The following is a 25,930-nucleotide window of genomic DNA, read 5'->3' on the forward strand; positions in this document are numbered from 1 at the left end:
GAAATACCAGTATGTTGTCCCCACTGGGGATACGACAGTATACACTCCACATACTGTATTAACTGCCCCAAATCTGAAGCTTCCTGAACTTCAACACCCTCCTGGCGACAGGAGTTTTAAATAGGGGATTGCGGAGCCGCATGTATCTCAGAATGGTGAGACTGCAGGTTATTTTTACATTCTTTCTAATGCTTTGCATCTCCAAAATTATCTGCACTATATACAGTACTCTTATCATCAGAATAGCAATCTCTCATGTTTTTAAGAAAACATCGAAGATCAGCTCCTCCGGCTTCAAAAGCACATTCAGGCCACCCCTGTCCCCTGAGTCCCCCGGCTCTGCCTCTTGAACATGACAGGCTTCTGGGCTGCCTCCAGGGACTGAAGCACCCTGGGGGGGAGGGTGTCTGCCTAGTTCCCCAGCTCCTCCCAGCCCGCTCCCTGCTGGGAAGTTGCAGCCCCACTTCTGGGGGCCGTGCACCCATTCATCTTTCCCCAGCCTCGGAGTTCTTGAGCTGAGTTGGCTCAAAGCCCTGCATGCTTCCTATCCGCTCTGCAAGCAGGCCTTCTGAAACGGCACCCTTCCCATCCATCCTCCTTGGCAGTGTCCCCAAAGGACAGGGACAGCAAGTTCTGTCCAGGCCTGGCCACTGGGGATTCCTGGTTTCAGCCCACCCTCACTAGGGGTGGGGAAAAGCTGCATGCACACCCGGGATCTCTGACCCTGCCTGCCCTGGCCCCTTGTTCATCTTCCTGAATCTGCTTAGCTCACTGCACTCCCCACCCCCAGAAGCCTCACCAGCTTGGAAAAACCTCACATTTAAATCCTCCTCACAGTAGACTCCCAGAATATTTTATGCTTATTCTTTGCTATGGTCAAACCCACATGCAATGGAAATGGACAGATCTAAGTGTGGGGCTGCCATTCTTAAAATAACACAGACCCTGAAGCCTAGCAGGGCTTAACCGGGCCACGGTTTCTCAGCTTCTTCAGGCAGGGGACACGTCTCCTGGACATGCCCTGGACTCAGTGCTTCCCTGCTCCATTGTCTCCCAGATTACATGGTTCTCCTGACTGACAAGTGTGGCCCAGGCAACCACCCGGATGACATGAATCAAGACCTCACCATCACCCCCAGACCACTGACAGAGCTGTACTTGGGTGCCAGGGCCAGGAGGCCTTGCTGTGTATGTAAGTGATGTTTTTAGAGAGCAGGCCAGGCAGGTGCAGGGCCTCTGGGGATTCCTCCCAAGCTCCCATTCAGTCAGACCCAGGGTAGAGAAGCTGTAGCCAGAATGCAACCACCCAACTGATGGGGGCTTGCAGTGACTGCTATGATGATTAGCACTTATTACCTTAAGTCCTTACTGCGCTCTTCTGAAGTGGAGGCCCAGAAAGGTGAAACGACTTGCTCCAGGTCATGCATGTAAGAACAGCTGAGCGAGCTGGGATTTGAACCCACACCTGGTCTGACTCCAAAGTCTCCACCACCTCACTGAATTATATGTGCCACCTTTACCCATGATCTCTAAGACTCAGGAATTCACTTGACAGATGGGAAACCGAGGCAGCAAGTGCTTGAGCCACAGGTGCGCACTCCAGTTCCTCAGGAACCAGGCTTCTCACTAACCCCCCATCCCCACCCCAGCGGTCAGCCCAGGGGCTTCTGGGAGTTTTGTGCTGTTGTTTCCATATTTGGAGGACTTTTGGGTCTTATTTCTTTCCTGGATTCTTTGTTTCTGTGGCCCAGGAGATGGAGCATATGTCACCCTGCCTCGAGATTCTTCTGAGAGCTGGCAAGGAAATGAGAGAGGATCCATCCTAATTAGGGGGCGATAACCCCAAGGCAGCAGTCTGTGTCCTTCCCATGAGCCCTGTGTGTTTGTCAGATGTTTACAGAGCCTTCATTAACAGAGAGCCCCCTTAGATAAGAGGCCTGAACAGCATCAAGGGCCAGATAAGAACAAGTGGAGGGCACTTCGGGGACAACAGAAGGGTGAGAGCCTGTGAACTGGCCCGGGTGCGCTGTACAGAGCTGTGGGCAGGACAATGCAGGCCGGCTCCTTCCGGGCTCCTCCCGGCACCCGCTAACACACCGCGGCTGCCGCAGTCTCCAGACCAGGGCGAGAGCGTCCCAAGATGGGCCGTGGGCCGCTCTGGATGGCCCTGCCTGTGCTCTCCCTGCTGGCCTGCTCTGCCCTAGGGAAGCCGCTGGAGAACCGGGGGCGGCCGTCCACGGGGGGAGATGCCCACCGCCTGCTAGGGGGGCCCGGCGGTGAGCAGGAGGGGGTCACCTTCGACCTGAGGATGTTCCTGGAGAACATGAAGGTGGATTTTCTGCGCAACCTCAACCTGAGTGGGGTCCCTTCTCAGGACAGAACCCGAGCCGAGCCACCGCAGTACATGATCGATCTATACAACAGATACACCACCGACAAGACGTCCACCCCTGCGTCAAACATTGTGCGCAGCTTCAGCGTGGAAGGTAGAGTCGGCTCCATGGGGCGCCCCGGGCGGGGGCGGGGGGGACTCAGTGGTCGGTTCAAGGCTGCGCTGCCCAGTATGGCGGCAACTTGAGACATGGGACTGTTCGTTGCAATTTAGGTTAATTTAAATGAAATAAAGTTCATAATTTAGTTAGTTTCAATAGCCTGGGGGCAAGTGCTCAGCAATCACGCCTAGCTACCCTACTGGAAATGGAGACTGTAGCACAATTCCATCATTGCATAACCTTCTACCAGACATCTCTGCTCTAGAAAATTCTCCCTCTCTGGGCCCAGCACCACATTCACACAGTAGGTGCTGAAGGAATGCCTGCTCGCTTTCTTCCATCCCTTCCCTTCCCCTCCCTTCCCATCCTGCCTCCTTCCTACTTAGACACAATTTATTTAGCCTCTGACTAACAGGCGTCTTTTTAAACACTGAAAGACTGCATTTCTCACTCATCAAGAGGTGTTTAAAATTCAGATAAATTCCTCCGAGAAACACTGGAAGACAATGTAATTATTTTCTAAGTATAAAGTAATTTCCCTGGTTTAGTAGGACTAGAAGATAACGAATGTCAACTTAGGGCTTATGTCCTCTAATTCACACCACGTAGGTGACATGATCTTGTGAGCAGTGAGCCAAGGCTTGCAGACCCTGAGGGAACTTTCCTGGTTCACATATCAGTTAAGCAGCTAGATTCTGACCCAGTCCCACCTGTTTGCACAGCTCAGGCTTTTTCTGCAGTTGCAGCCTCTAACCAACCAGGCACACAGGACTTCCCTCCTGAGCTTGAGGCCTGCAGACTCCTAGCCATATGTCCTAGCTAAAAGATGCTGTGGTCATGCTGTGCGCCTGGCAAAGCTGTATTTCCCAATGGCCCCTGTGCTGTGCTTAGCTGCTCACTCATGTCTGACTCTTTGTGACCCCATGGACTATAGCCTGCCAGACTCCTCTGTCTATGGGCTTTCTCCAGGCAAGAATACTGGAGTGGGTTGCCCTGCCCTCCTCCAGGGATCTTCCCAACCCAAGGATCGAACCCAGGACTCCTGCATTGCAGGTGGATTCTTTATCATCTGAGCCACCAGGAAGGCCCCGGATGGCCCCAGAAGAAAACAAAAATCTAGATTTAATGTGGACCTGTCTTATTTCTAAAAGATGGGTTTAATTTTTTTTTAATGCACTCTGCAGGTAATACAGATACTGGCAGCGTCACACTACGCTCATGGGACATGTCTGTAACCCCTGCCTTAGGGAAAGGCTGAGCTTCCTTGGCCAGCCCTAATCACCAAATCCTGTAGTCTGGGAGTCCAGTGTTGGGAGCCATCTCCCAACAGCAGTGGGGTGACCCCTCCCTGCTCCCCTCCCCCCAGCATTGTCTGTGTCCCAGAAGCAAGTGCTCTGATCTGATCCCAGCTCTGCCTGTGGCCAGTGCTGCTGTGGAGGCAGTGATCGTTATCACAGACAGCCTGAGTGTGGCCCAGGCAGAGAGAGCACTTGTTCTCTAGATATCTGATGTGGTCCCTCGGCAATTTTCAAGGCATGCCGCAGAGCACAGCCAGGTGAATGCACTGCTCATGGGTCCCACTCACTACTCGCATATGACACAGCGGGCTTAACACGTGGTGCAGAAACTAGAACAGCTCGTCCAGGCTGGGTGAGGGCGCGCAGAGAGCTGTGTGGAAGGCCATGTGCTTGGGGCGGTGGAGCAGGCACGGTTTCTGGGGAGGACATAGACGTACCTGATCGAGCACCTGCTGGGAACCAGGGACAGCGCTGGGGGGGCTTCATGTGCCTTCTTGTCAGAGCTGCACACCAGCCCAGGGGAGGGGGTAGGATGGAGCCCCATTCTACAGATGAGGAAACTAAGGCCCAGAGAGACTCAGGACTTCTCCCAGCTCATAAGCCTAGAAGAGGGAGAGTAAGGATTGGAATTTTAGACTGTCAGATGCTGCCAGGATTCGTGACAGCACAGTCCCCCCTCGTGTTGGCACATAGGAGATGCTCAGGAAACACAACTTGTCTTCCCTCCTGTGACCAGGCCATGGTATAATAGAGATGTGCTAATGGCTGGGAGTCAGCCAGGGAAGTGGGAAGAGAGACAGTTGTGTGGCTAGAAGGCAAGCTCCGTATATATCTAACATGGCCAAGCCATTGAGGTTAATCTATTTTTTCCTCACACATTGAAAAAAAAACACCTTCATTTTGCTCAGAAGTTACCATTCTGAATGATTTTCTACATGATTTAGGGGATATTTTTAACACTGTAGGAATAAAATTTCACCACCCCTCCTAGGATCGCTCCTTTAACACTGTATGCTCCAGATTTGTACTCTGAGGCTGGTAGTGTGCTTTGATGTTTTGTTTATTTCGTTCTTCTTTTTTTTTTTTTAAGTGAGGATCTTTACAGGATGTGTACACTTTGGCAGCTGCACACGCTAAATCCAAGTCTCCACATTTGTAAAAGTGTAATAATAATTAGATCTTCCCTGGGTCAATGTGAAGAGACAAGTAAAATATGCAAAGGTGGGCACATAGTAGGTGCTCGGTAAACAGCTGGAGCTGTCAGCTTCAATGCAAGACATCTGCCTTTGTTTTTCTTTGGAAGATGTCAAATCTATCTTTTAAATACCCTACTACATTAAGGTCTTGAGGAAAACCAAAGAGAGACTTGTTAGAGATAGATGGTGTCATGCCCAGTGGCCTTTCATGGAAATCACGAGTCTCAGGTTTGGCATTGTGAAAACAGACCCTCTCAGCAGACAACTGTATATTTGCATTTCAGATGCTGTCTCTTTAGGCACCACAGACGACTTCCCTTTCCAGAAGCACATCCTGCTCTTCAACATCTCGATTCCCAGGCATGAGCAGATCACCAGGGCCGAGCTCCGACTCTACCTCGCCTGTCAGAGACACGTGGACTCCTCTCACGAGCTGAAAGGAAACATGGTCATTTATGACGTTCTGGACGGAGCTGAGGTCTGGGATGCTCCTGGGGGAACCAAGACCTTCCTGGTGTCTCAGGACATCCGGGATGAGGGCTGGGAGACCTTTGAGGTGTCCAGTGCCGTGAAGCGGTGGGTCCGGGCAGACTCCACCAAGAGCAAAAATAAACTGGAAGTGACAGTGGAGAGTCACAGGAAGGGCTGTGACAAGCTGGATATCAGTGTCCCCCCAGGATCCAAAAACCTGCCCTTCTTTGTCGTCTTCTCCAATGACCGCAGCAACGGGACCAAGGAGACCAGGCTGGAGCTCAGGGAGATGATCAGCCACGAGCAGGAGAGTGTGCTCAAGAAGTTGTCCAAGAACACTGTGGTGGAGGCAGGTGAGAACAAAGACGAGGAGGAGGATGTGCAAGGCCACGTGCCCACGGCGTCATCTTTGGTCAGACGGAAGAGGAGCGCTGGGGCCAGCAGCCACTGTCAAAAGACCTCCCTGCGGGTGAATTTCGAGGACATCGGCTGGGACAGCTGGATCATTGCGCCCAAGGAGTATGATGCCTTTGAATGTAAAGGTGGCTGCTTCTTCCCCCTGGCTGACGATGTGACCCCCACGAAACATGCCATCGTGAAGACCCTGGTGCACCTCAAGTTCCCCATGAAGGTGGGCAAGGCCTGCTGTGTGCCCACCAAGCTGAGTCCCATCTCCATCCTCTACAAGGATGACATGGGGGTCCCCACCCTCAAGTACCACTATGAAGGGATGAGCGTGGCAGAGTGTGGGTGCAGGTAGTGCTGGCCTGTGGGCGGGGGGCAGGGTGGACAGGCTCCGAGCGACAGGTCCTGTGTCCTGCTGGGCGTGACAGGGACTACGTCCACCCACATGCCAGTCAGGAGAAGGAAGCGGAGCCACCAGGTCCTTGAGGTAAAGACCTGCTCTCCCTCTCAGGGCCCACCCCAAGCACACACCACTGGGCTGAACTACAGGGGAGGGGATGCCAATGGGCAGTAGGGTTTGGGGAGAAGAGGAAAGCCTGGAAGGGTTGCTGGGGAGGGAGGGGAGATGAAGAAATGGGGACAAGAGAAAGAATAATCCAGAGTCAGCAGAAAACTGAGCAAAAATGAGGCCGAGAAGTCTAAACGGGAGATGCGCACAGATGAATGGAAATTAAAGCAAGTGAGAGGGAGAGAATTTACTCCAATAACCACAGTGAATAATGGGGAAAGGAATGGGCCGTGTGCCATACCCACTGCACATTATTCCCACAGCCCATGAGATGGGCGTCGTGACTCCCAGTTCACACGTATGGGAGCCAAAACTTCGGCTCAAGTAGCCCAAATAGCAACAGTTCAAGTAGCAACAGTCAATGGCATGATTCCAATCCAGGGATTTCCATAGGTCTGTCGGTCACCAAAGCCGAGGACCTCCCCAAGTACCCTGCTGCAGTTTAGCAGGTCACCTGGTAACTGAAGACAATTAGACTTTGGGAGGTGGGGACTGGGGACAAGCTGGACTAAGTCTGACCAGTACCCAGCAGAATGACTGGGCTACTTGTCACATCTAGGGTACGTTCTGACTGCTCTGCACCTGTGTTGATTCAGTGTCCAAGTGTGTTTTAAGAGAACCCCTGAGCCACTGAGAACTGTCCCTTAAACCAGCTGCAGGATGGAGCAAATGCAGGACGAACGCCCTCAGACTGCAGTGTACGCTGTGGCCAGAGGAACTTTGGCCCACTGGCACAGAGCTTGTGTGACCAGTGGTTCATACAGGGCCACTTGCTGCCGTGGACTCAGACTGCAAGATGGTTTGCAGGGGTGCACTGAGTTTACCCTGAGGGAAGGGCAGCCCATGGCCTGTGTCTCTGCAGCTACTTAGCATAACCAGCTCACCACCATCACAAACCCATGGGCTACCGTCCCACAAGGACTGCATGGATGACAAGACCTGGATTTGAATTTGTTGAAATAAATGCATTCTTGCTTTGGTATTTGCAATATCCTTGTTTTTACTCCAGGTACTCAGGTGATGACATCCAGTCTTCCTGGGTGAGGGTTCCCACCATTGTTGAACTCAGGTCGTTATTGGCTACATTTGACACTGGCTGTTTTGAGTAATGTGCAACCAGTTCCGGTCCTGGGCTTGGGCCTTGGGACCAGACTTCATCCCCACTGACCGCAAGAGAGGACCTCTGATTCTGAGTCACACATGAAGAGGGCGGAGTAGGAAGATTCTGGAAGTGGTGAAGATTCCACTCCATGGCCCTTCTGATCGCCGGCCAGAGCAGAGCCCATAATAGGCCTGGAGAGACCCAGGTCATTCCCATTGGTTGAAGTTCCCAGAATATTTTTTTTAATGGCTTGTGTTAAATGTTTACATGGAACCAATGAGCAGCTTTAATACCAAAACACAATAAAACATTATTGTTTAATTACTGGAGTTACAGAAAATACTAATTCCCAGTATGACAGTGTTGCTCAATCATAAGGATGGATGACAGCATCTTTTAGTCCCTGTGGGGTATTTCTGTGCCTGCATCAAAATTTCACTTGGAAATAAAGTCAAATGTCTAATCTGTGGCCTTTCTTGAGTGTGAGACCTGGGCCTGATGGTCCCCTAGCCTAACACCCTGCCCATTCCTTCCTCCAGGCCCCTCTTTCCCTGGGGGGAAGTGGAGGGGAGGGGCACAGAAGGGTGGGCAGGTGTGAATGAAGTCTCTGCTGGACAGTGAGTGTGTGAGCTCCATGGTCCTCTCAAGACCCCAGTATCACGCTTGCATTCTGGGGGCCATACAGGGCTCCACCTCCAGTGCCTTCGGGGGTCATCCAGGTTGCTGCCCAGACTGTCCTTCCTTTGCCTGGAAATGCTCCTGCCAGATGCTGCTTAACCAGCCTCTTCCTCTGGCTCAGTAACCATCACCCTGGTTTGCCTGGGATGGTCCAGGTTAATCCATGTTATCCACATATAACTAGGGCTCCTGTCTGGATGAAAGGTCATATGGTATCTGCAATCAGGGACATCTGAGGGCCCAATAGCGGAGGACAGTTAGGAGCAGCAGGTGGCTGGGAGCACACCAGGTGTGGGGTTGCCTACCCTGGGCTCACATCCTGACCAGGTCACTCACTGGTTCACAGTCACTTCAGTGGCCACTGAGCCTTTATGTCCTTGCTTATAACCCCCAAAGTGCAAACGCTTCCCGGGTGCTTAGAAAAAGTTTATTGAGGTCTTGCTTCTCTTTCTGATTAATGCTTAGAAAAATATTAGAGCCACTCTGTTACCTTCTATTATTCTCTTCCACCCTGATATCTCCATTTCTTTCCTCGTTGTCTTTTCGATGCCCCGTCTGCATTTTCCCCTGTGCTCTGCCAATCTCTTTGGCCTTCCTGCCTGTGCCTGGGTTGGAAGCAAGAGTCACCAGTCCCTGCAGGTCCCTTCCCAGGCGCACACACCAGAGAAGCTGGGCACTCAAACCTGAAATGTAGCCATATATTTGGGAACTGCAAAGACAACTCTCTACTTCCTTGATGTGCCTGGACCCAGGGGTCTCATGGAGAAAATCCTGAAACCTGTTAATTATTGGGGCTTATACATGTAATGACATGTCTCGTGAACCTAGGTGGAAAATGCAAGAATGGTTAAGTCATGGAGGAAAAGTGAGGTCAGCATCTGGAGGGCAGGCCCTGCTCACCAGCAATGTACTGGTGACTCCAGACACAAGGTGAGGCCACCCTGGGCAAGATGTCCTGGGAAAGATAGACTACAGGTAAACCAGGCCAAAGAGCACCATTGAGAGCAAAAGCTGATAGGGTTGTAAGATGAAGGATGCTAGCTCCCAAGCCTTCCCAGAGAGAGCTAAAAGGAAAATCTTTCCTTAGTGGCTTGGGAAGGTGATAGGAGGAGGGAGAGAGAGGAATGAACAGGAGAGGGCAGGAGGCAGCCCTCTTTGGGAACAGACATGCTCAGGGGACACCAGAGGTTGGGAACAGCTGAGCCGAGTAACCTGAGCAGACCCCCAAGCCCTCCACGGTGTGCCCTGCAGCCTGTTCCCAGGCCCGCCAGGTGGATCTGCCCTTAGATTTCCAAGGCCATGTTCCATTCGCCGTTCCCATTCATCTATGTCATTCCATCTTATCCTGTGGATTCCCATGGGATAGGGGGTGGTGATCCCCTTGCTGGGTTCAAGCTTCACCCAAGCATCCAGCAGACTGCCCTGGAGTTACGGAGACGTGGCATTGCTGGAGTTACTAAAGCCAGAGGGAATCTAGGCCTTGATCGTGTTCCTACCCGCCACCTCCCACCACAAGTCCACGCCTGGGATTATGACACATAGTCAGGGACCAAAGCCCAGGTAAGCGTGTGCAGAATCTTCAGAGGATGACAGTATCCTCCCTTCCTTCAGTCAATCCACTGCTCCTGAGTGCTGTGATTCTGGGCAAGTCCCATTATCCCTCCAAGCCCCAGCATCCTCACCCATAAAACAGGAGAAAGAGTGGTTTAGGAGAATTCGTCTTAGAAGCAGGATGTGAACACGACCTGTGAGTGAAGGCATCATCATGAGCAAATACTGCACTAGGCCTCGCCGACTGAGGGCGGCAAGAAGCCCATTTGACCCTTGTTCACTGCTCTTAGGGTTTTCTCTCTCTGGTAACAACGACTGCGTAGGCATAAACTCACTGCGGATTTAATTTAAAATAAATCTTATTTATTTGTGAAAAACTAAAACGAAAGAAAGAAAAGCATTCATTCCCAGAACCTCTTTAGGCCCCGCACAGTTTCTAGGCGGGTTCTGGCCACAACTTACTCTCGCTGGCTATAAACTTGAATTTCTGCCCGCACTGCACAGAAAATATTTGATGCAGGGAAGAGGCTAGACAGCGTTGCTTCCTAGAGGTTCCCTGCCTGCAGAGAAAGCATGTGGGTGATATCCCACTGTGCTTAGGACCTTGGTCACTCTGAGAACCTTCCCCTCTCACCACCCCCACACACACCTCCAAACTGATTCCAGTTCAAATCCCCTCCCCCACCGCACCTGGCCCCGCCGGGCTCATAGCCTGACACACAGCACCCCCTGGAGGTGACAGTGGGAGCTGCACCCACAGTTACTCTCCTTCTCTTCTGCCTTCCCGTCAGGCAATGTTGTTTGGGGGCAGTGTACACTTCTTACGCGAGTGATTAACAGCTGGAGCGATTATTTATTCTGGGACTTCAGTTATAGTTTTCCTGTCATGGCACAAAACTGTGAGAATGCTCTGTTGGGAAGTAGGGGTAAGGAATAAACAGAACCAGCCCTCTTTCCTTATCTAGAGAAGTACTTCTTAGAGCCTTAATTACTTAAAATAATACCAATACTACATGAACTGTTCCATAAAATAGAAAAATTAAGAAATAGAAATGTTTTTCAACTCATTTAATAAGGTCAGCTTTACCTAGAAACCAAAGCCAAATAAAAAGGACTACATACGGATATTCTTCATGAACGTGCAAAAATCCTCCAAAATTGAATTCAACAGCATTTAACACAATAATACATCATGACCAACGGAGGCTTATCTCACAAACACAAGGTTGGTTAATCATTAGAAAACCAATCAGTGTAATCAACAAACCACTAGTTTGTTTAGTGTTAACAAACTAAAAAACAAAAAACATGGTCATCTTAATAGATGCATCTGACAATATTTAACATCTGTTCATTATTTTTTTATTCTTGAAATACTAGGAATATAAGAGAATTTTCCTAATCTCAGTTCTCCTAAATGGATATATACCATTTTCATAGACTGGAAGTCTCAGTTTTGATAAGATGTCAATTGTTCCCCCTACTGATTTATAGCTTCAGTTCAATTCAAATCAATTGTCTGATTCTTTAAAAAAAATTATCAGAATCTAAAATTTATATGGGTAATCAATGGAAGTGCTGCTGCTGCTGCTGCTAAGTCGCTTCAGTCGTGTCCGACTCTGTGCGACTCCATAGACGGCAGCCCACCAGGCTCCCCCGTCCCTGGGATTCTCCAGGCAAGAACACTGGAGTGGGTTGCCATTTCCTTCTCCAATGCATGAAAGTGAAAAGTGAAAGTGAAGTTGCTCAGTCGTGTCCGACTCTTCACGACCCCATGGACTGCAGCCTACCAGGCTCCTCCATCCATGGGATTTTCCAGGCAAGAGGACTGGAGTGGGGTACCATCGCCTTCTCCAATCAATGGAACTAGAATAACGAAAATAATTTTGATGAACAATAACAAAGTTACAGGGTTTACACTACATGATTTCAAGACATATAGTAAACTATAGTAACCAAGACAGCGTGGTACTGGTAAAAAAGACACACAAAAGGATGCAGCAAAACAGAGAGTACAGAAATAGACCCACACGCATGTGGTTAGTCACTGTTTGACCTAATGCCAGGGACTTCAACGGAACAGGAAAGATTTTTCAACAACTAGTGTTGGATCAACTGGATATCAACATGGAAAAAAATAAATCTTGACCCCTTCCTCATACAATAAAATTAACATACTCTACAAAAAAATTAATTCAAAAAGGATTATAAATGTTAAAACTTCTAGAAAATACTGAAGAAAAACTGGTGACCTTGGAATAAGCAAAGATTTCTTAAATATGGCACCAAGGGTAGGAATCAGAAAGTAAAAAATTGATAAATTGGAATCTATCAAAAATAGGAACTTTTAATCTTCAAAAGGCACCGTTAAGGTCAAGAAAAGGCAAGCCACAGACTAGGAGGAAAATTTGCAACACATACATCAGGCAAAGACATTTAGAATCGCCAAAATAATTACTTGATCAATAACAAGACAAGAACAGCCCCCTTGACTTCTCTGTTACGCGTGCTGACACTCATCACAATGCTGAGAGTCTCTTCTCGTCTTATTTCCCTTTTCAGGAAGCTAGGGCAAAAACCAGTCAGGTCACCTAATCGGGGTCTATGCTTTAGAAAGCAGTAGGGTTTAGGGAAAACTCCTGACCAATCTGCTCACATGGGTGCTGTGCAAGTGAGGGGGAGGCAGAGGCTTATAACTGCATCCCAATTCCAAACACAGCCCCGGAGATCACCCCCAGGACTCTCTGTAGCCCCTGGGCCAAAAGCTGGGAAGGGCTGGATGGGAAGATCCTCCCGGCTCCCACATGACCTTAGCCCACTACCACCTGCTTGTATCCCCCTTATGCGGGGGCCCGGACATCCCTTCCTCTTGGAGAGTTTACAGAGTTCTGGGGATAGAATTATCCCACTGGCTTCAGGCCACATCCACAGGAAGACACATCGCGTCTCCTCACAGGCCCTAACTCAGCACTTCAGGGGCTTGACACAGACTGTCCTGTTGCTACATCCTCCCTGAGGCTTTGGGCCATCTGCACAAATCAAAACCCGGAACCAGCTCCAGGCATCCCTTTCCAAGACTTCATTTTAATAAGAATTCAGGGGAACATTTTCTCCAAAAAGGTTCTTCTTTCTGCTCATCATCCCCGCCTTTCTTAGTCCAGAGGCTCTACTTGGGCTCAAGCAATGATAGAAAAGTGTCCTCAAGGGTGAGGCTGAGTTGTGAATCCCCAAGTGGAGGTGGAGCAGAGGGCTCAGCCTTCCCGGTGAGGACTAAGGAGGCCTTGTTATTATAATAAATCAGTCTCACTTGATTGGCTGCAAATGGTCGACTGATGTGACCATATGTCACTTGGGCATTAAACAAATCCTCATGAGCTAAGAATATGTTTGTTTAGCTAACTGACCTCTTTGGCCTTCATCAACCACTTGGTAAACATCCTCAGATAATGATTTCCAGAGAGCGGATTGTGGCTTTCAAGTGTGCTGAGAAGGGCCCCCAGCCCCAAGACCACCTCCTCCGGCTGCCTGCTGAAGCACATACGTACCTGGTCCCAGGAGGGTACGCGGGCGGTAACGGGGCTAAGGGAAGAGAGTGGAGCCTGGCAACTCTCCTTGGCTGTGTGGACCACACTCTGAGCCATAATCATCCAGACTGTCATGTGAAGGAAATGCCCACGCCCAGAGGGATGGGGGCGTAAAGCAGGGGTTCCAAGGTCTAGGCTCTGTAGTAGGTATTCTTGGAAATCTGTGATAAATCAGTCAGAAGATGGACCCATGTCACTTCTATGCAAAGGAGCAGAAGTCCAGCTGCTTCCTGGGGACCGATGATTTGGATACCTGTGGGGCCTGGACCTCAGAGACCCAAGTCCTCCAACTCAATTCTCCTCGCAAGCAGAGGGTTGTGGGCTGGGCCCTCAACCAGGAGGGGAGTCTTCTTTAGTCAGGAGAATGGATACGTATTACATCTCAGCGCTAACTTCTCCTGCCCTGGAATCACCAATCCCACTCCCCATGCCCCGTGATGAAGTCCAGACATTTCGTTCCTGTCACATGAAAGCTGGCATGGGGCACCATTTCAGTTCCCTATGCAAGGGAACAACTTCAAGCCGTGAGGTAGATGGAAGCTTAGACTCAACCTCGGCGTGATCTGAGTGACTACGGCCCCCCCGGTTCCTTCCGGCTGCTCTCACAATCCCCCTCGCACCTAGGACGGCAGGCTTCTGGCAGCTACCGAACTCTGTTTATTCAGCTACAAAATAGGGAGACAATCTAACACGGAAACCTTATCAGTAATTTAGTGCTTCCTTCTTGCCTGATGCTAAGCACCTTACCCATGTTTTCTCACTTAATCTATACAATAAATAAGACACTTCCCTAAGGCCACAGAGTAGAGGGTGGCAGGACCAGATCTCCAGTGAGTTCTCCCTAATTCCAGGGCTGTGGGTCATCCGGTGTAGAGGGGAAATGCTATTTACTTGCACGTTAATAACTCTCCTTTGCAGGATGAAAACCATCTGCGTATGAAGTATGGAGCACGGAGCCTGGCATGTGGCAGGAATTCACGTGGAAGTTACTCATGTTACTCTACCAGAGGTGGTGTAGCCAGATGAGACCTCCACATGCCCTCTGGGCCAAGCCACTTCCGCCCCTTCTCCCCAGTCCCCAGGGCTGATGAGCTTGAACTAGATAGGATTAAAGGCTTACTGGGGCTGCAAGCTACACCCCAACTCCTGCATTTAGCCCCAGACCTTCTGTCTGCCAGCTGAGAAGGACGAGCGAGAAAGGCAGCTGCACAGAGGAGTGCTGTTGCCTCGCGCACGGTGTCAAGAGAGCTTTTGTGCAGAAGCCAGCCCTGCCTTCGCGCCCCCATGGTGAGAAAATGGGCCCTGCTCCTGCCCATGCTGCTCTGCGGCCTGGCTGGTCCTGCACACCTCTTCCAGCCAAGCCTGGTGCTGGACATGGCCCAGGTCCTCTTGGATAACTACTGCTTCCCAGAGAACCTGTTGGGGATGCAGGAAGCCATCGAGCAGGCCATCAAAAGTCATGAGATTCTGTCTATCTCAGACCCTCAGACTCTGGCCCATGTGTTGACAGCTGGGGTGCAGAGCTCCTTGAATGACCCTCGCCTGGTCATCTCCTATGAGCCCAGCACCCTCGAGGTGCCCCCGCGAGCTCCAGCATTCACGAACCTCACACTAGAGGAAATCATCGCAGGGCTGCAGGATGGCCTCCGCCATGAGGTTCTGGAAGGCAATGTGGGCTACCTGCGGGTGGACGACATCCCGGGCCAGGAGGTGATGAGCAAGCTGAGGAGCTTCCTGGTGGCCAACGTCTGGAGGAAGCTCATGAACACCTCCGCCTTGGTGCTGGACCTCCGGCACTGCACTGGGGGACACATCTCTGGCATCCCCTACGTCATCTCCTACCTGCACCCGGGGAACACAATCTTGCATGTGGACACCATCTACGACCGCCCCTCCAATACAACCACTGAGATCTGGACCCTGCCTGAAGCCCTGGGAGAGAAGTACAGTGCCGACAAGGATGTGGTGGTCCTCACCAGCAGTCGCACAGGGGGAGTGGCTGAGGACATTGCTTACATCCTCAAACAGATGCGCAGGGCCATCGTGGTGGGCGAGCGGACTGCTGGGGGTGCTCTGGACCTCCAGAAGCTGAGGATAGGCCAGTCCGACTTCTTCCTCACGGTGCCCGTGTCCAGATCCCTGGGGCCCCTGGGTGAGGGCAGCCAGACGTGGGAGGGCAGCGGGGTGCTGCCTTGTGTGGGGACGCCAGCCGAGCAGGCCCTGGAGAAAGCCCTGGCCGTTCTCAGGCTGCGCCAGGCCCTGCCAGGAGTCATTCAGCGCCTTCAGGAGGCGCTGCGCGAGTACTACACGCTGGTGGACCGCGTGCCCGCCCTGCTGAGCCACCTGGCCGCCACGGACCTGTCCTCGGTGGTCTCCGAGGAGGATCTGGTCACTAAGCTCAACGCTGGCCTGCAGGCCGTGTCTGAGGACCCCAGGCTCCAGGTACAGGTGGTCAGACCCAAAGAAGCCTCTTCTGGGCCTGAGGAGGAGGCTGAAGAACCTCCAGAGACAGTCCCCGAAGTGCCCGAGGACGAGGCTGTTCGGCGGGCTCTGGTGGACTCCGTGTTCCAGGTGTCTGTGCTGCCAGGAAACGTGGGCTACCTGCGCTTCGACAGTTTTGCTGATGCCTCTGTCCTGGAGGTGCTGGGCCCGTACATCCTGCGGCAGGTGTGGGAGCCCCTGCAGGACACGGCGCACCTCATCATGGACCTGCGGCAGAACCCTGGGGGGCCGTCCTCCGCTGTGCCCCTGCTGCTGTCCTACTTCCAGAGCCCTGACGCCAGCCCCGTGCACCTCTTCACCACCTACGACCGGCGCACCAACGTCACACAGGAGCACTTCAGCCAGACGGAGCTGCTGGGCCGGCCCTACGGCAGCCAGCGCGGGGTGTACCTGCTCACGAGCCACCGCACGGCCACCGCGGCCGAGGAGCTGGCCTTCCTCATGCAGTCACTGGGCTGGGCCACGCTGGTGGGCGAGATCACTGCGGGCAGCCTGCTGCACACACACACCATCTCCCTGCTGGAGACGCCCAAGGGTGGCCTGGCGCTCACGGTGCCTGTGCTTACCTTCATCGACAACCATGGCGAGTGCTGGCTGGGGGGCGGTGTGGTCCCCGACGCCATCGTGCTGGCCGAGGAAGCCCTAGACAGGGCCCAGGAGGTGCTGGAGTTCCACCGAAGCTTGGGGGAGTTGGTGGAGGGCACGAGGCGCCTGCTGGAGGCCCACTACGCTCGGCCAGAGGTCGTGGGGCAGATGGGTGCCCTGCTGCGTGCCAAGCTGGCCCAGGGGGCCTACCGCACAGCGGTGGACCTGGAGTCGCTGGCTTCCCAGCTTACGGCTGACCTGCAGGAGATGTCTGGGGACCACCGTCTGCTAGTGTTCCACAGCCCCGGCGAAATGGTGGCTGAGGAGGTGCCCCCACCACCTCCTGCCGTCCCCTCCCCGGAGGAGCTCTCCTATCTCATCGAGGCCCTGTTCAAGACGGAGGTGCTGCCCGGCCAGCTGGGCTACCTGCGTTTCGACGCCATGGCTGAGCTGGAGACGGTGAAGGCCATCGGGCCGCAGCTGGTGCAGCTGGTGTGGCAGAAGCTGGTGGACACGGCCGCGCTGGTGGTCGACCTGCGCTACAACCCCGGCAGCTACTCCACGGCTGTGCCACTGCTCTGCTCCTACTTCTTCGAGGCGGAGCCCCGCCAGCACCTCTACTCTGTGTTCGACAGGGCCACGTCGAGGGTCACAGAGGTGTGGACCCTGCCCCACGTCACGGGCCAGCGCTACGGCTCCCGCAAGGACCTCTATGTCCTGGTGAGCCACACCAGCGGCTCAGCCGCTGAGGCTTTCGCTCACACCATGCAGGATCTGCAGCGAGCCACCATCATCGGGGAGCCCACGGCCGGAGGGGCACTCTCCGTGGGCATCTACCAGGTGGGCAGCAGCCCCTTATATGCCTCCATGCCCACGCAGACGGCCATGAGTGCCAGCACCGGCGAGGCCTGGGATCTGGCTGGGGTGGAGCCGGACATCACTGTGCCCATGAGCGTGGCCCTCTCCACAGCCCGGGACATAGTGACCCTGCGTGCCAAGGTGCCCACTGTGCTGCAGACAGCTGGGAAGCTCGTAGCAGATAACTACGCCTCCCCTGAGCTGGGAGTCAAGATGGCAGCCAAACTGAGTGGTCTGCAGAGCCGCTATGCCAGGGTGACCTCAGAAGCCACCCTCGCCGAGCTGCTGCAGGCTGACCTGCAGGTGCTGTCCGGGGACCCACACCTGAAGACAGCCCATATCCCTGAGGATGCCAAAGACCGCATTCCTGGAATTGTACCCATGCAGGTGAGTTACAAGGGAGAGTTGGTCCCGGGTGGCCCCACGTGGTCCCATGAGGGAGTCAATCAACTGTCCACACATCCAGGGCTCTGTGCAGCGTTCAAGGCAATGGCTTCCAGACTTATTTTCATGTTAAAGTTTTCACCAGTCAAATCTTTTCCTCTCTCTGACCCTGTCCTCCACTCCTCGTGCCCATGAGGTCCCTGAGCACCTCTGTAGAACATCAGTACTCACAGAAGCTCAGGCTGAAAACGCTAGTACAGAAGGAGCTTCCCTCTTGTCTGGGTAGAAGGCAAGAGCTTGCAGAACTTCTCTTTGTTGGTGTTAGAGAAAGAGGTTGCTAAGTCACATGAGGTCCCCATGAGTTCCTCTCCTAGAAATGTGGGGTTTGTGTCCATCCACGTCACCTGTCTGCCTTGGGGGAATTGCAGTTTTTGTGAATGAGTTGGGGGGATGGAGACGGAATCAGGCAGCGGCCCTGGCCTCACATTTGCCTTGGAGCTAGAACATGGAGCTTGGGGACAGGCCCAGGGGTGCTGGCGCCCAGCCTAGACAACTCCCGAGGTGAGGCTGCCTTCGTGGGGCACTGACTGCCTTCTCCCCTCCCCCAGTGCCAAGTACGGTCTCCTAAAGGTGTCACGCTGGCTGAGTGTGTGCCTAGATACAAGGGCCAACAGAATGGGAAATTCTAAGCGAAGCTGTGTGGTCAAAATATTTGATGTCAGCATTGCAGATCTGGGTAAATCAAGGCTAAGGAGGTTTGCTGCAGGGTGAATAAGAGGAAAGTTCTGCAGATCAGGGGCCAAAGTACACAGCAAGACTCGGCAAGCTCTCCTGTCAACAAGAGCTCCATCAAAACAGCTTTACAACACCTCTCCATGGCCTTTATCATCTACTATTTCATTTCATGGCCACAACACTTAGGCAGGGAGCATTTTTCTGGTTCCTCTGAAGGCAGGACCTGAGACAGGGGCTTGCGTGCGGGCAGTTGAGGTGAGAGATGTTTGCTGAAGCTGGAGTGAAGGAGCAGGGTGAATTGGATGGAGTCCAGTTGGTGAGTCTATTATTGAGGCTGTTGTTTCTGAAGAGCCCAGAAGCACCCTGACAAGAGTGAAGAGTGCCTCCTGGAGCTGTCCCTCTGCAGATGGGACTCAGTAGCTCCATCCTCTGTTAGCTGAAAGTCACCCCCTAACACGAACACGCTCAGGCTCTGGAGCAGCTTGGAGAAGATTCTGAAGTAGAAAAAGACAAGGGTGCCAGAGGCAGGGTCTTGTCAGCTGTGGCTGACATCAGAGGGCTGAGGCACTGAAAGCATCTACCACCAAACTGTTATCCCATTTTACCAGAAGGGGGACTGAGGCCTGGAGGAGCACATGGGAGAGTGGCCTGCAGCCAAAGAACCTGTGACTGAGGTCAGCTCAAGGTCCGGAAGGCAGGGGTCCTGAACTCAGCAGGGGTGTTCCTGGGTTGGAGTCACTTTGTATGGATTCAGATCCTGGCTCTATCACTTACTGGCTACATGAGCCCAAGCAAGTTACCTAATCACTCTGTGCTTCAGTTTTTTTGTTTTGTTTTGTTTCACTTAAAAGATGAGGATAATAGTGTCTTCTCTACAGTAACTTCTACACTGTGCTCAGGCCAGGTCCAGATCCCTGGTAAAGACTCAAGAGCCCTGTAGTTCATGCCTTCCCTCTCTGCCTCGGGGAGGGAGAGGATGATAAACTCAGAGACAAAAAGTATCTGGGGAGCTCAGGGAAGTCAGAGTGGAGACTGTGCCTGGGTCTCTCAACTCGGATGCCAGGTTGAGGAGCTGGCACCTGTGAGCATTCCCTGTAAGGAGGCTGCTGATCACACGTGGGATTCACATCCCAGGCTCACTACCCATTTAACTTTCCAGGTATCATCAGGAAAGGCCCTGGCACCTACTACTTCCTTACAAAATGTTAGCTCCCTTCCCGTGCCATCAATATTTCTCGTGATGTAAAGGAGCCCCATGGTACCCACTTTCAAATCTGAGCTTTCACTGTATCTGGCAGAAGTGACAGGGAGTAGATGCCAGGTGGGGCTTGGCAGAACAGGGAACCACAGCTATGGAAGAGTTGGATGTGGACTTTCTTCTTTAGCAGAGGTGGTTGTCCACTTAAGTACCATGATCAGTAATGAAAGAAAGAAATAATCAAAACCCTAAAAAAAAAAAAGTGAGCTTTCAAGTCTCTCCTTTCCTGCCATGGAGCTGACCTCCCACTCTTTCAGATCCCTTCCCCTGAAGTCTTTGAAGACCTGATCAAGTTCTCCTTCCACACTAACGTGCTGGAGGGCAATGTTGGCTACCTGAGGTTTGACATGTTTGGGGACGGTGAGCTGCTCACCCAGGTCTCCGAGCTGCTGGTGGAGCACGTCTGGAAGAAGATTGTACACACGGATGCTCTGATTGTCGACATGAGGTCAGTGGGCCTGGGCAGCTGCTGTAGACAGTCAAAGCCATGAGCAGGGTGGGGAAGAAAGGACTCTGGGCACAGGACAGGACCAAGGGGGAGCACCTGGCTGTCGGGGCTCTGGCTAGCTAGCCTGGGGTTCTGTTTAATTGGCCAGGTAGGGCCCCACTACTGGTAGTTTTTTAAGCTCAAATGGCCTCAATGTGCATTCTAGGCTGAGAAGCACTGGACTAGTCCAGTGGTCCCCAAATGTCCCTGGTCATAGGATTAAGTGAGGAGAGAGGGGAAGGGTGACCTTAAAAATACTGACTCCAGGGTCCTTCTGAATTCAAATCCCTGCGAATCCAAAGCCCCAGGGGTGAGACCCAGTGACTAGTATATTTGACAAGCATCATCCAAGTGACTCCGATGATCAGCCGTGTTTGGGAGAGCTAGGCCTCCTCCGATGCTTGAGTCTCATATCTTACAAAATCAGCGCAGGACAACCCTGGTGATGAGACTCATAAAGCCAATGGCCCAGTTGCAAAAAGAACTCTTTACATCACAAAATGATTGCTGAGGGGATGCTTTCAGCATCTGCTTCTGTGAAGGTATGCCTCATACAAGGTGAATTTCCTTCCTAGAGCTGGGGGAGGGGTGTTAGGAGGGTAATGGGTAGAAGAATGCCCATGTGTAGTGGCCAGCCCTCTCCTCACTCCCAGGACCATCAGTGGACTTGCCCTGGGCATCTTCTACGGGCAGTGGGAGAAGGGAAGCCTGCTCCCCAGGGAAATGGACACTGCCCCCATCCCCAGGGGCTGGATTGACTAAGAGAGAACGCTGGTTGCCGGTTTACAATACTGTTGTGATTCTTAATTGTCACTAGGTGGCGCTAGATCACAGAGGTGGGCTCCCCTCCCTGGAAGAGAAACTCCCAGGGCTTGGGTCTGGGTATGTCAGAACTTATTTGTGCCGTCTCTAATGACTTTATCCTTCAAAGGCTCTACTGAACATCCGAATGACCCTCATGCTCAATCTCTTCCTGCTTAACTGTGACTGTTGTTCAGTATCTGACTCTTTGCCACCCCATAGACTGCAGCATGCCAGGCCTCCTGTCCTTCACCGGCTTAACAGTGTAGTCCACATCTTTATTTTTTTTTACAGAGGAGATTAAGTGAGGTGTGCTTTGCTTAAAGACCCTTCCAAACCACAGTCTGGAGGTTCAGATGCTGAAGTCACGGGCGCTGAGCCCATCCAGGCCATGCTAGACGTCAACCAGAAGAGACTGCTGATACACTGCCAACGCAGTTGTTGGCATTCCTTGTTGGACTCCTTGTTTCACAGATAAGGAGACAGGGGCCAGAGAGGTCACACAATGGGACATATACAGATGGCCTGGAATGATCACAGGCTCCCTTACCCCCGCTGCAGTCCCACAGCTCTGAACACTCCACCAGTCAAGGGCAGACTCCGCCACACTAAGTGCCATGTTAAGACATCCCAGCTAAGATGCCTAGTGGGTACTGTGAAGCTAGCAAGCATGGAGCTGGGAAGATAGTGTTCTCAAAATGTGCTCCACTCACAGGCAGCCATCCGTGGTCAGTAAGCTGGGGAAATTTATCAACAAGTTCCAAGCTGCAGGACTTGTCAGAGCCTTTAATGTAACAGATGGTATGTATCACCTGATGTGTTAATACATGAACAGAAAGAATGGGTCTGTTAGGTAGTATTTTTTTTAATGAATTTGACCACAAAGTCTCTTATTCTCAAGAATCTTGTACTCTGGGAAATGCCAACCAAAGAATTCTGTAAGATAAGGAAAGGGCACCATGCTTAGGCTGCCTGGAATTAAGAACAGGGCAAGGAATTGGGCCCCCTGGGCGCATCGAGGGCTTCCCCGTGGGTTCCGCCCCTTAGTGGGCAACTTTTCCCTTCCTTCAGGTTCAACGTCGGTGGCCCCACCTCCTCCATCTCTGCCCTTTGCTCCTACTTTTTCGACGAAGGCCCACCTATTCTGCTGGACAAAATCTACAACCGGCCCAGTGACTCTGTCAGCGAGCTCTGGACCCTTTCTCAGCTCGAAGGTGCGTGCAGAAGGCTTTCCTTCCTACTATTCTAGAAGCTCCTGAGAAATCCAGGAAAGACAGTTTTGGGTTCAGGTAAAAGTAATTGTAGCCAGAATATAAAACCCCTGTCCTAGTCCATGTACTCTGTACATGAGACCTTCAATCCCTGCAAAACATTTACCATTATGCCTATTTTCTAGATGAGAAAAATGAGTTCTAACTAAGTCAGCTATCTTGTCTAAGGTCACTCAGCTAATGATAGTTCCAAAATTTGAACACTGGTTTGTCTAAAACCAAAATGCCTGCCATTCTTGCCGTGGCAACCATCAGTCTGCAAGACAAATGCAGAGCTAGAAGGATCCTCTGCCCATAAGCAAATCCCAGTGGGTTTCCAGTGGTTTTCCACCTTATCTGAACTCTCAGCAGCTGCCCAGCACATCTGCCTAAAGAAAGTTCATAACTCTAATGAACCTTCTGTTACCTGCCCTGGGCCCAGAGCAGGGGCTGGAGGAGGAAGTATAGGCCCTACGCTTTACAGAAGCACCGGTCTCCCACTCACACCCCAGGGGATAGCCTGGCTCTGTCTCCCTTGCTTAGCTTGCAAAACCAAGGAACCTGGATGCCCATCTGACAGGAAGGGGCTGGGAAACCAACGGAGGTTGTGCATCTAATCAGAAAAGCACTCTGCAATTTTCATTTGCGCATTTTCTTATCACACAAGCATGTGGGGGCAATCTTCCAAGATATACATTCAATAATATTACAAAACATAAATAAAAATCAGGACCAGATGAATTCTCAATTTAAATAGATATTCAAGACTGGAAGTTAAAACCAGATCTGCAGACCGTGGAGCCCAGGAATTGGCACGTCCAATATGGGAGCCACACGCCCCGCATGGACTGGAATGTGTCAAGTGTTAAGTGCACACGAGATTTTGAAAACTTTTTATGAAAAAAAAAAGGATGTAAAATATCTCAATAATTTTATTGTTGAAAAAAATTGAGAGGAGCATATTTTGGATTCATGGAGTTAGATAAAACAGTATTAAAATTCATTTTATCAATTTCCTTTTACTTTTTTAATGTGGTTTCTAGAAAACTTGAAATGACATCAGTGGCTCACATTTAGGCTCGTGTTGCAGTCCCATTGGACATCACTGTCCTAGAGGTTCTCATCATTAAATCACAAACTTGGCTCTTCTGGGGGTCCAGAGTGAAAAGAGAGTCTGGTCAGGTTAGCCCTTCTCTCAGGTAAGTCGGTCAAGCCTTTTCCCATCACTGGGTGAAAAAGCTCTCAAGCACCTGCATGCCCAGGATCAAGCACGCATCCTTATCCTCATTTTATAGATGCAGAAACTGGGGCTTAGAAAGGCAGAGTGGATCGCGTGCAGACATGAGGGTACAGACCCGACCCTCCTCTCTCGGAGTCGAGGCAGTCTGGAGAAGACCAGCGCCCAGCGGGGATCTGACTCCCTATTTTGAAGGGTCTTGTATCTTGCAGGTGAACGTTATGGCTCCAAGAAGAGTATGGTCATTCTGACCAGCAGTCTGACCGCCGGCGCCGCAGAGGAATTCACCTACATCATGAAGAGGCTGGGCCGAGCACTGGTCATTGGGGAGGCGACCAGCGGGGGCTGCCAGCCGCCGCAAACCTACCACGTGGACGACACGGACCTGTACATCACCATCCCCACCGCCCGCTCAGTGGGGGCTGCAGACGGCCGCTCATGGGAAGGGGTGGGCGTGGCACCTGACGTGGCTGTTCCTGCAGATACCGCCCTTGCCAGAGCCAAGGAGATGCTCCAGCACGCTCCTCTAAGGGTGAGGCGCAGCCCACGCCTGCGTGGCCGCGGCAAGGGCCACCATAGGCAGAGCCAGGGGAGGGCGGGACCTCTGGGCCGCAACCAAGGGGCAGTCAGGCATGAGGTCCTGACTGAGGCCCCCAGTGGGCAGAAACGGGGCCTGCTGCACTCTGGCTAGGCTTAGAATTGCAGCTACCCTTGGAGCTCATACATCTGGCCTCTTCCCAACCGCCAGCATCCTTTCTGTTGGAACTCCTAGGGACAGGAAGCTCATCCCCTTCTAAGTCAATCCCCTGCAGGGAAGTGAAGCCCACATCTATCCCCATCCATGCTTCTTAATCACCAACCCCTGGTCCTCATGCTGTCAACGACACCATCTCAGTCCAATTGCATCATAATGTGAGCCGCAGATGCTAGGCCCATGCACATTTTCTGGTAGACACGTTTAAGAAAAGTATAAAGAAGCAGGTAAAATTACTTTGAATAGTGTACTTTAACTATATTCACAGCAATATCATTTCAGTGTATACTCAATATAAAAATTATCATGGATTGAGATGCTTTTGCACCAAGCCTTTGAGATCAGGTGTGTGGCCCATCGGTACATGCCACATTAGTCCAGCTCACAGCAGCCACCTGCGGCTGGCGGCTCCCGCGTGGGACAGTGCGGGCCCAGAGGTCCAGAGCGCCCACTCCCTCTCCACACTCTTCCCATTCTGTCCTCGCTGCGCCTGCTTCTTCCCCATTAGAGCGCCTCTCTCCCTCTGCCCTGGGACCACGTCTGTCCCCATCATGCTATGTTGCACTCAGGGACAGGAATGTCTGCTCATCTCATCTCCTATTGCTGCCAGCTGGCATGGCGCCTGACGCAGGCTGTGGGTACACAGTGAACACACATGCCTGTTAAGCTGAAAAGCTACGTGTTCCTCCAGGTAGCTGCTCTCAGACACGCGAACACAACTTCAGGTTCGCTTAGTAATCCTCTCCTCTCTGCCCCAAACCCTCCCAATCCAACTGTACACGATAAGTCTATTTTCCTTCACGTTCCTCCCATGACCGCTTCTCCTGCTTCTGCCAAGGACCCGAAAGTGAGCTCTGACGCCACGAAGCTTCCCGCCATGCAGTGTTGCTGTCAGAGGGGAGAGTGGCCCTGGGTGGCAGTCTGGGGACCTGCCCAGCTCGTCCAAGTGCAGCCTGTCACTGTGCCAGCTCTGACAACCAAGCTGACTCCTAACAGGGTGAGAAGTTTGAGACAGACAGAGCCCAAGAACACCCCTGGATCTGGGCCGGCCCTGGGAGGAGGCCTGGAGCCCAGGGGTGGCCTGGGGAAATGAGACACCGCTGGCTGATGTCCTGGGACCAGGCAACCCTGCTCTGCTAGAGTCACAGGGACCAAAAATAAGAGACCTCCAAGGCCCTGCTCAAAGTCGTGGTAGGGTGAGCCCAGGAGGACAGGGAGCCCCCATGCCCCTTCCCTGCTCCTGGAATCCCAGGCTCCAGGACTGCGTGCTGAGGATGAAGTTCTGCCTTGCCCTCTGGTGAGTCCAGGCTGTGGTTGCCACAGTGACTTCCCCAGGGGGCTGGGAACAGCTTGGACTTCATCAGTCCCCTTCGCAGACCTCAGAGATCTGGGGAATCTGGACCACCACCAATCCCTAGGGGTTTTCTCTGCTAGAAGACCTCAAACCAGCCCTGGAAAGCCCCCATGGAAGGCAAGATTTTACTCCAGCTCCTTTCCCTCCTGCTAAATTCAAGAAAGATTCAGGGCATGATTGAATTTTAGTAGTAACATATATCCTGTGATCTTACCTTTTTCTTCATTAGACCTACTGCCATCCAGACAAATGTATGATCGCCTTCTATGCTTACACTCTAGGAATCTCCCTCCTCCCTCTTCTCTCTCTTTCACACACACACACACACATATATATATACATGCATATATATTACATATATAGCTATCTGATGATTACCT

The 25,930-nt window shown here is 52.1% G+C and overlaps 2 protein-coding genes across 2 annotated transcripts; both read left to right on the forward strand.

Annotated features, from left to right (window-relative positions):
- The first annotated feature begins 2,140 nt into the window (after positions 1-2,140).
- On the forward strand, positions 2,141-7,853 carry GDF2 (growth differentiation factor 2). The gene is made up of 2 exons (XM_040242142.1): positions 2,141-2,486; positions 5,271-7,853. The coding sequence occupies exons 1-2, from the start codon at positions 2,141-2,143 to the stop codon at positions 6,215-6,217; spliced, it is 1,293 nt and encodes a 430-aa protein (XP_040098076.1). The 3' UTR covers positions 6,218-7,853.
- A 6,618-nt stretch (positions 7,854-14,471) lies between these two features.
- On the forward strand, positions 14,472-24,133 carry RBP3 (retinol binding protein 3). Its single transcript, XM_040242143.1, has 4 exons — positions 14,472-17,677; positions 19,925-20,115; positions 22,027-22,169; positions 23,655-24,133. The coding sequence occupies exons 1-4, from the start codon at positions 14,630-14,632 to the stop codon at positions 24,131-24,133; spliced, it is 3,861 nt and encodes a 1,286-aa protein (XP_040098077.1). The 5' UTR covers positions 14,472-14,629.
- The last annotated feature ends 1,797 nt before the right edge of the window (positions 24,134-25,930 follow it).

Source organism: Oryx dammah, unplaced genomic scaffold, assembly GCF_014754425.2.
Source record: "Oryx dammah isolate SB20612 unplaced genomic scaffold, SCBI_Odam_1.1 HiC_scaffold_6, whole genome shotgun sequence".
NCBI lineage: Eukaryota > Metazoa > Chordata > Mammalia > Artiodactyla > Bovidae > Oryx > Oryx dammah.

Bases quoted from the DNA above. Each gene is read 5' to 3' on its own strand.
- GDF2 (XM_040242142.1), top strand. From the start codon at position 2,141: ATGGGCCGTGGGCCGCTCTGGATGGCCCTGCCTGTGCTCTCCCTGCTG. The intron at 2,487-5,270 runs GTAGAGTCGGCT...TTTGCATTTCAG, and splicing joins GCGCAGCTTCAGCGTGGAAG to ATGCTGTCTCTTTAGGCACC.
- RBP3 (XM_040242143.1), top strand. From the start codon at position 14,630: ATGGTGAGAAAATGGGCCCTGCTCCTGCCCATGCTGCTCTGCGGCCTG. The intron at 17,678-19,924 runs GTGAGTTACAAG...CCACTCTTTCAG, and splicing joins CTGGAATTGTACCCATGCAG to ATCCCTTCCCCTGAAGTCTT. The intron at 22,170-23,654 runs GTGCGTGCAGAA...TGTATCTTGCAG, and splicing joins GACCCTTTCTCAGCTCGAAG to GTGAACGTTATGGCTCCAAG.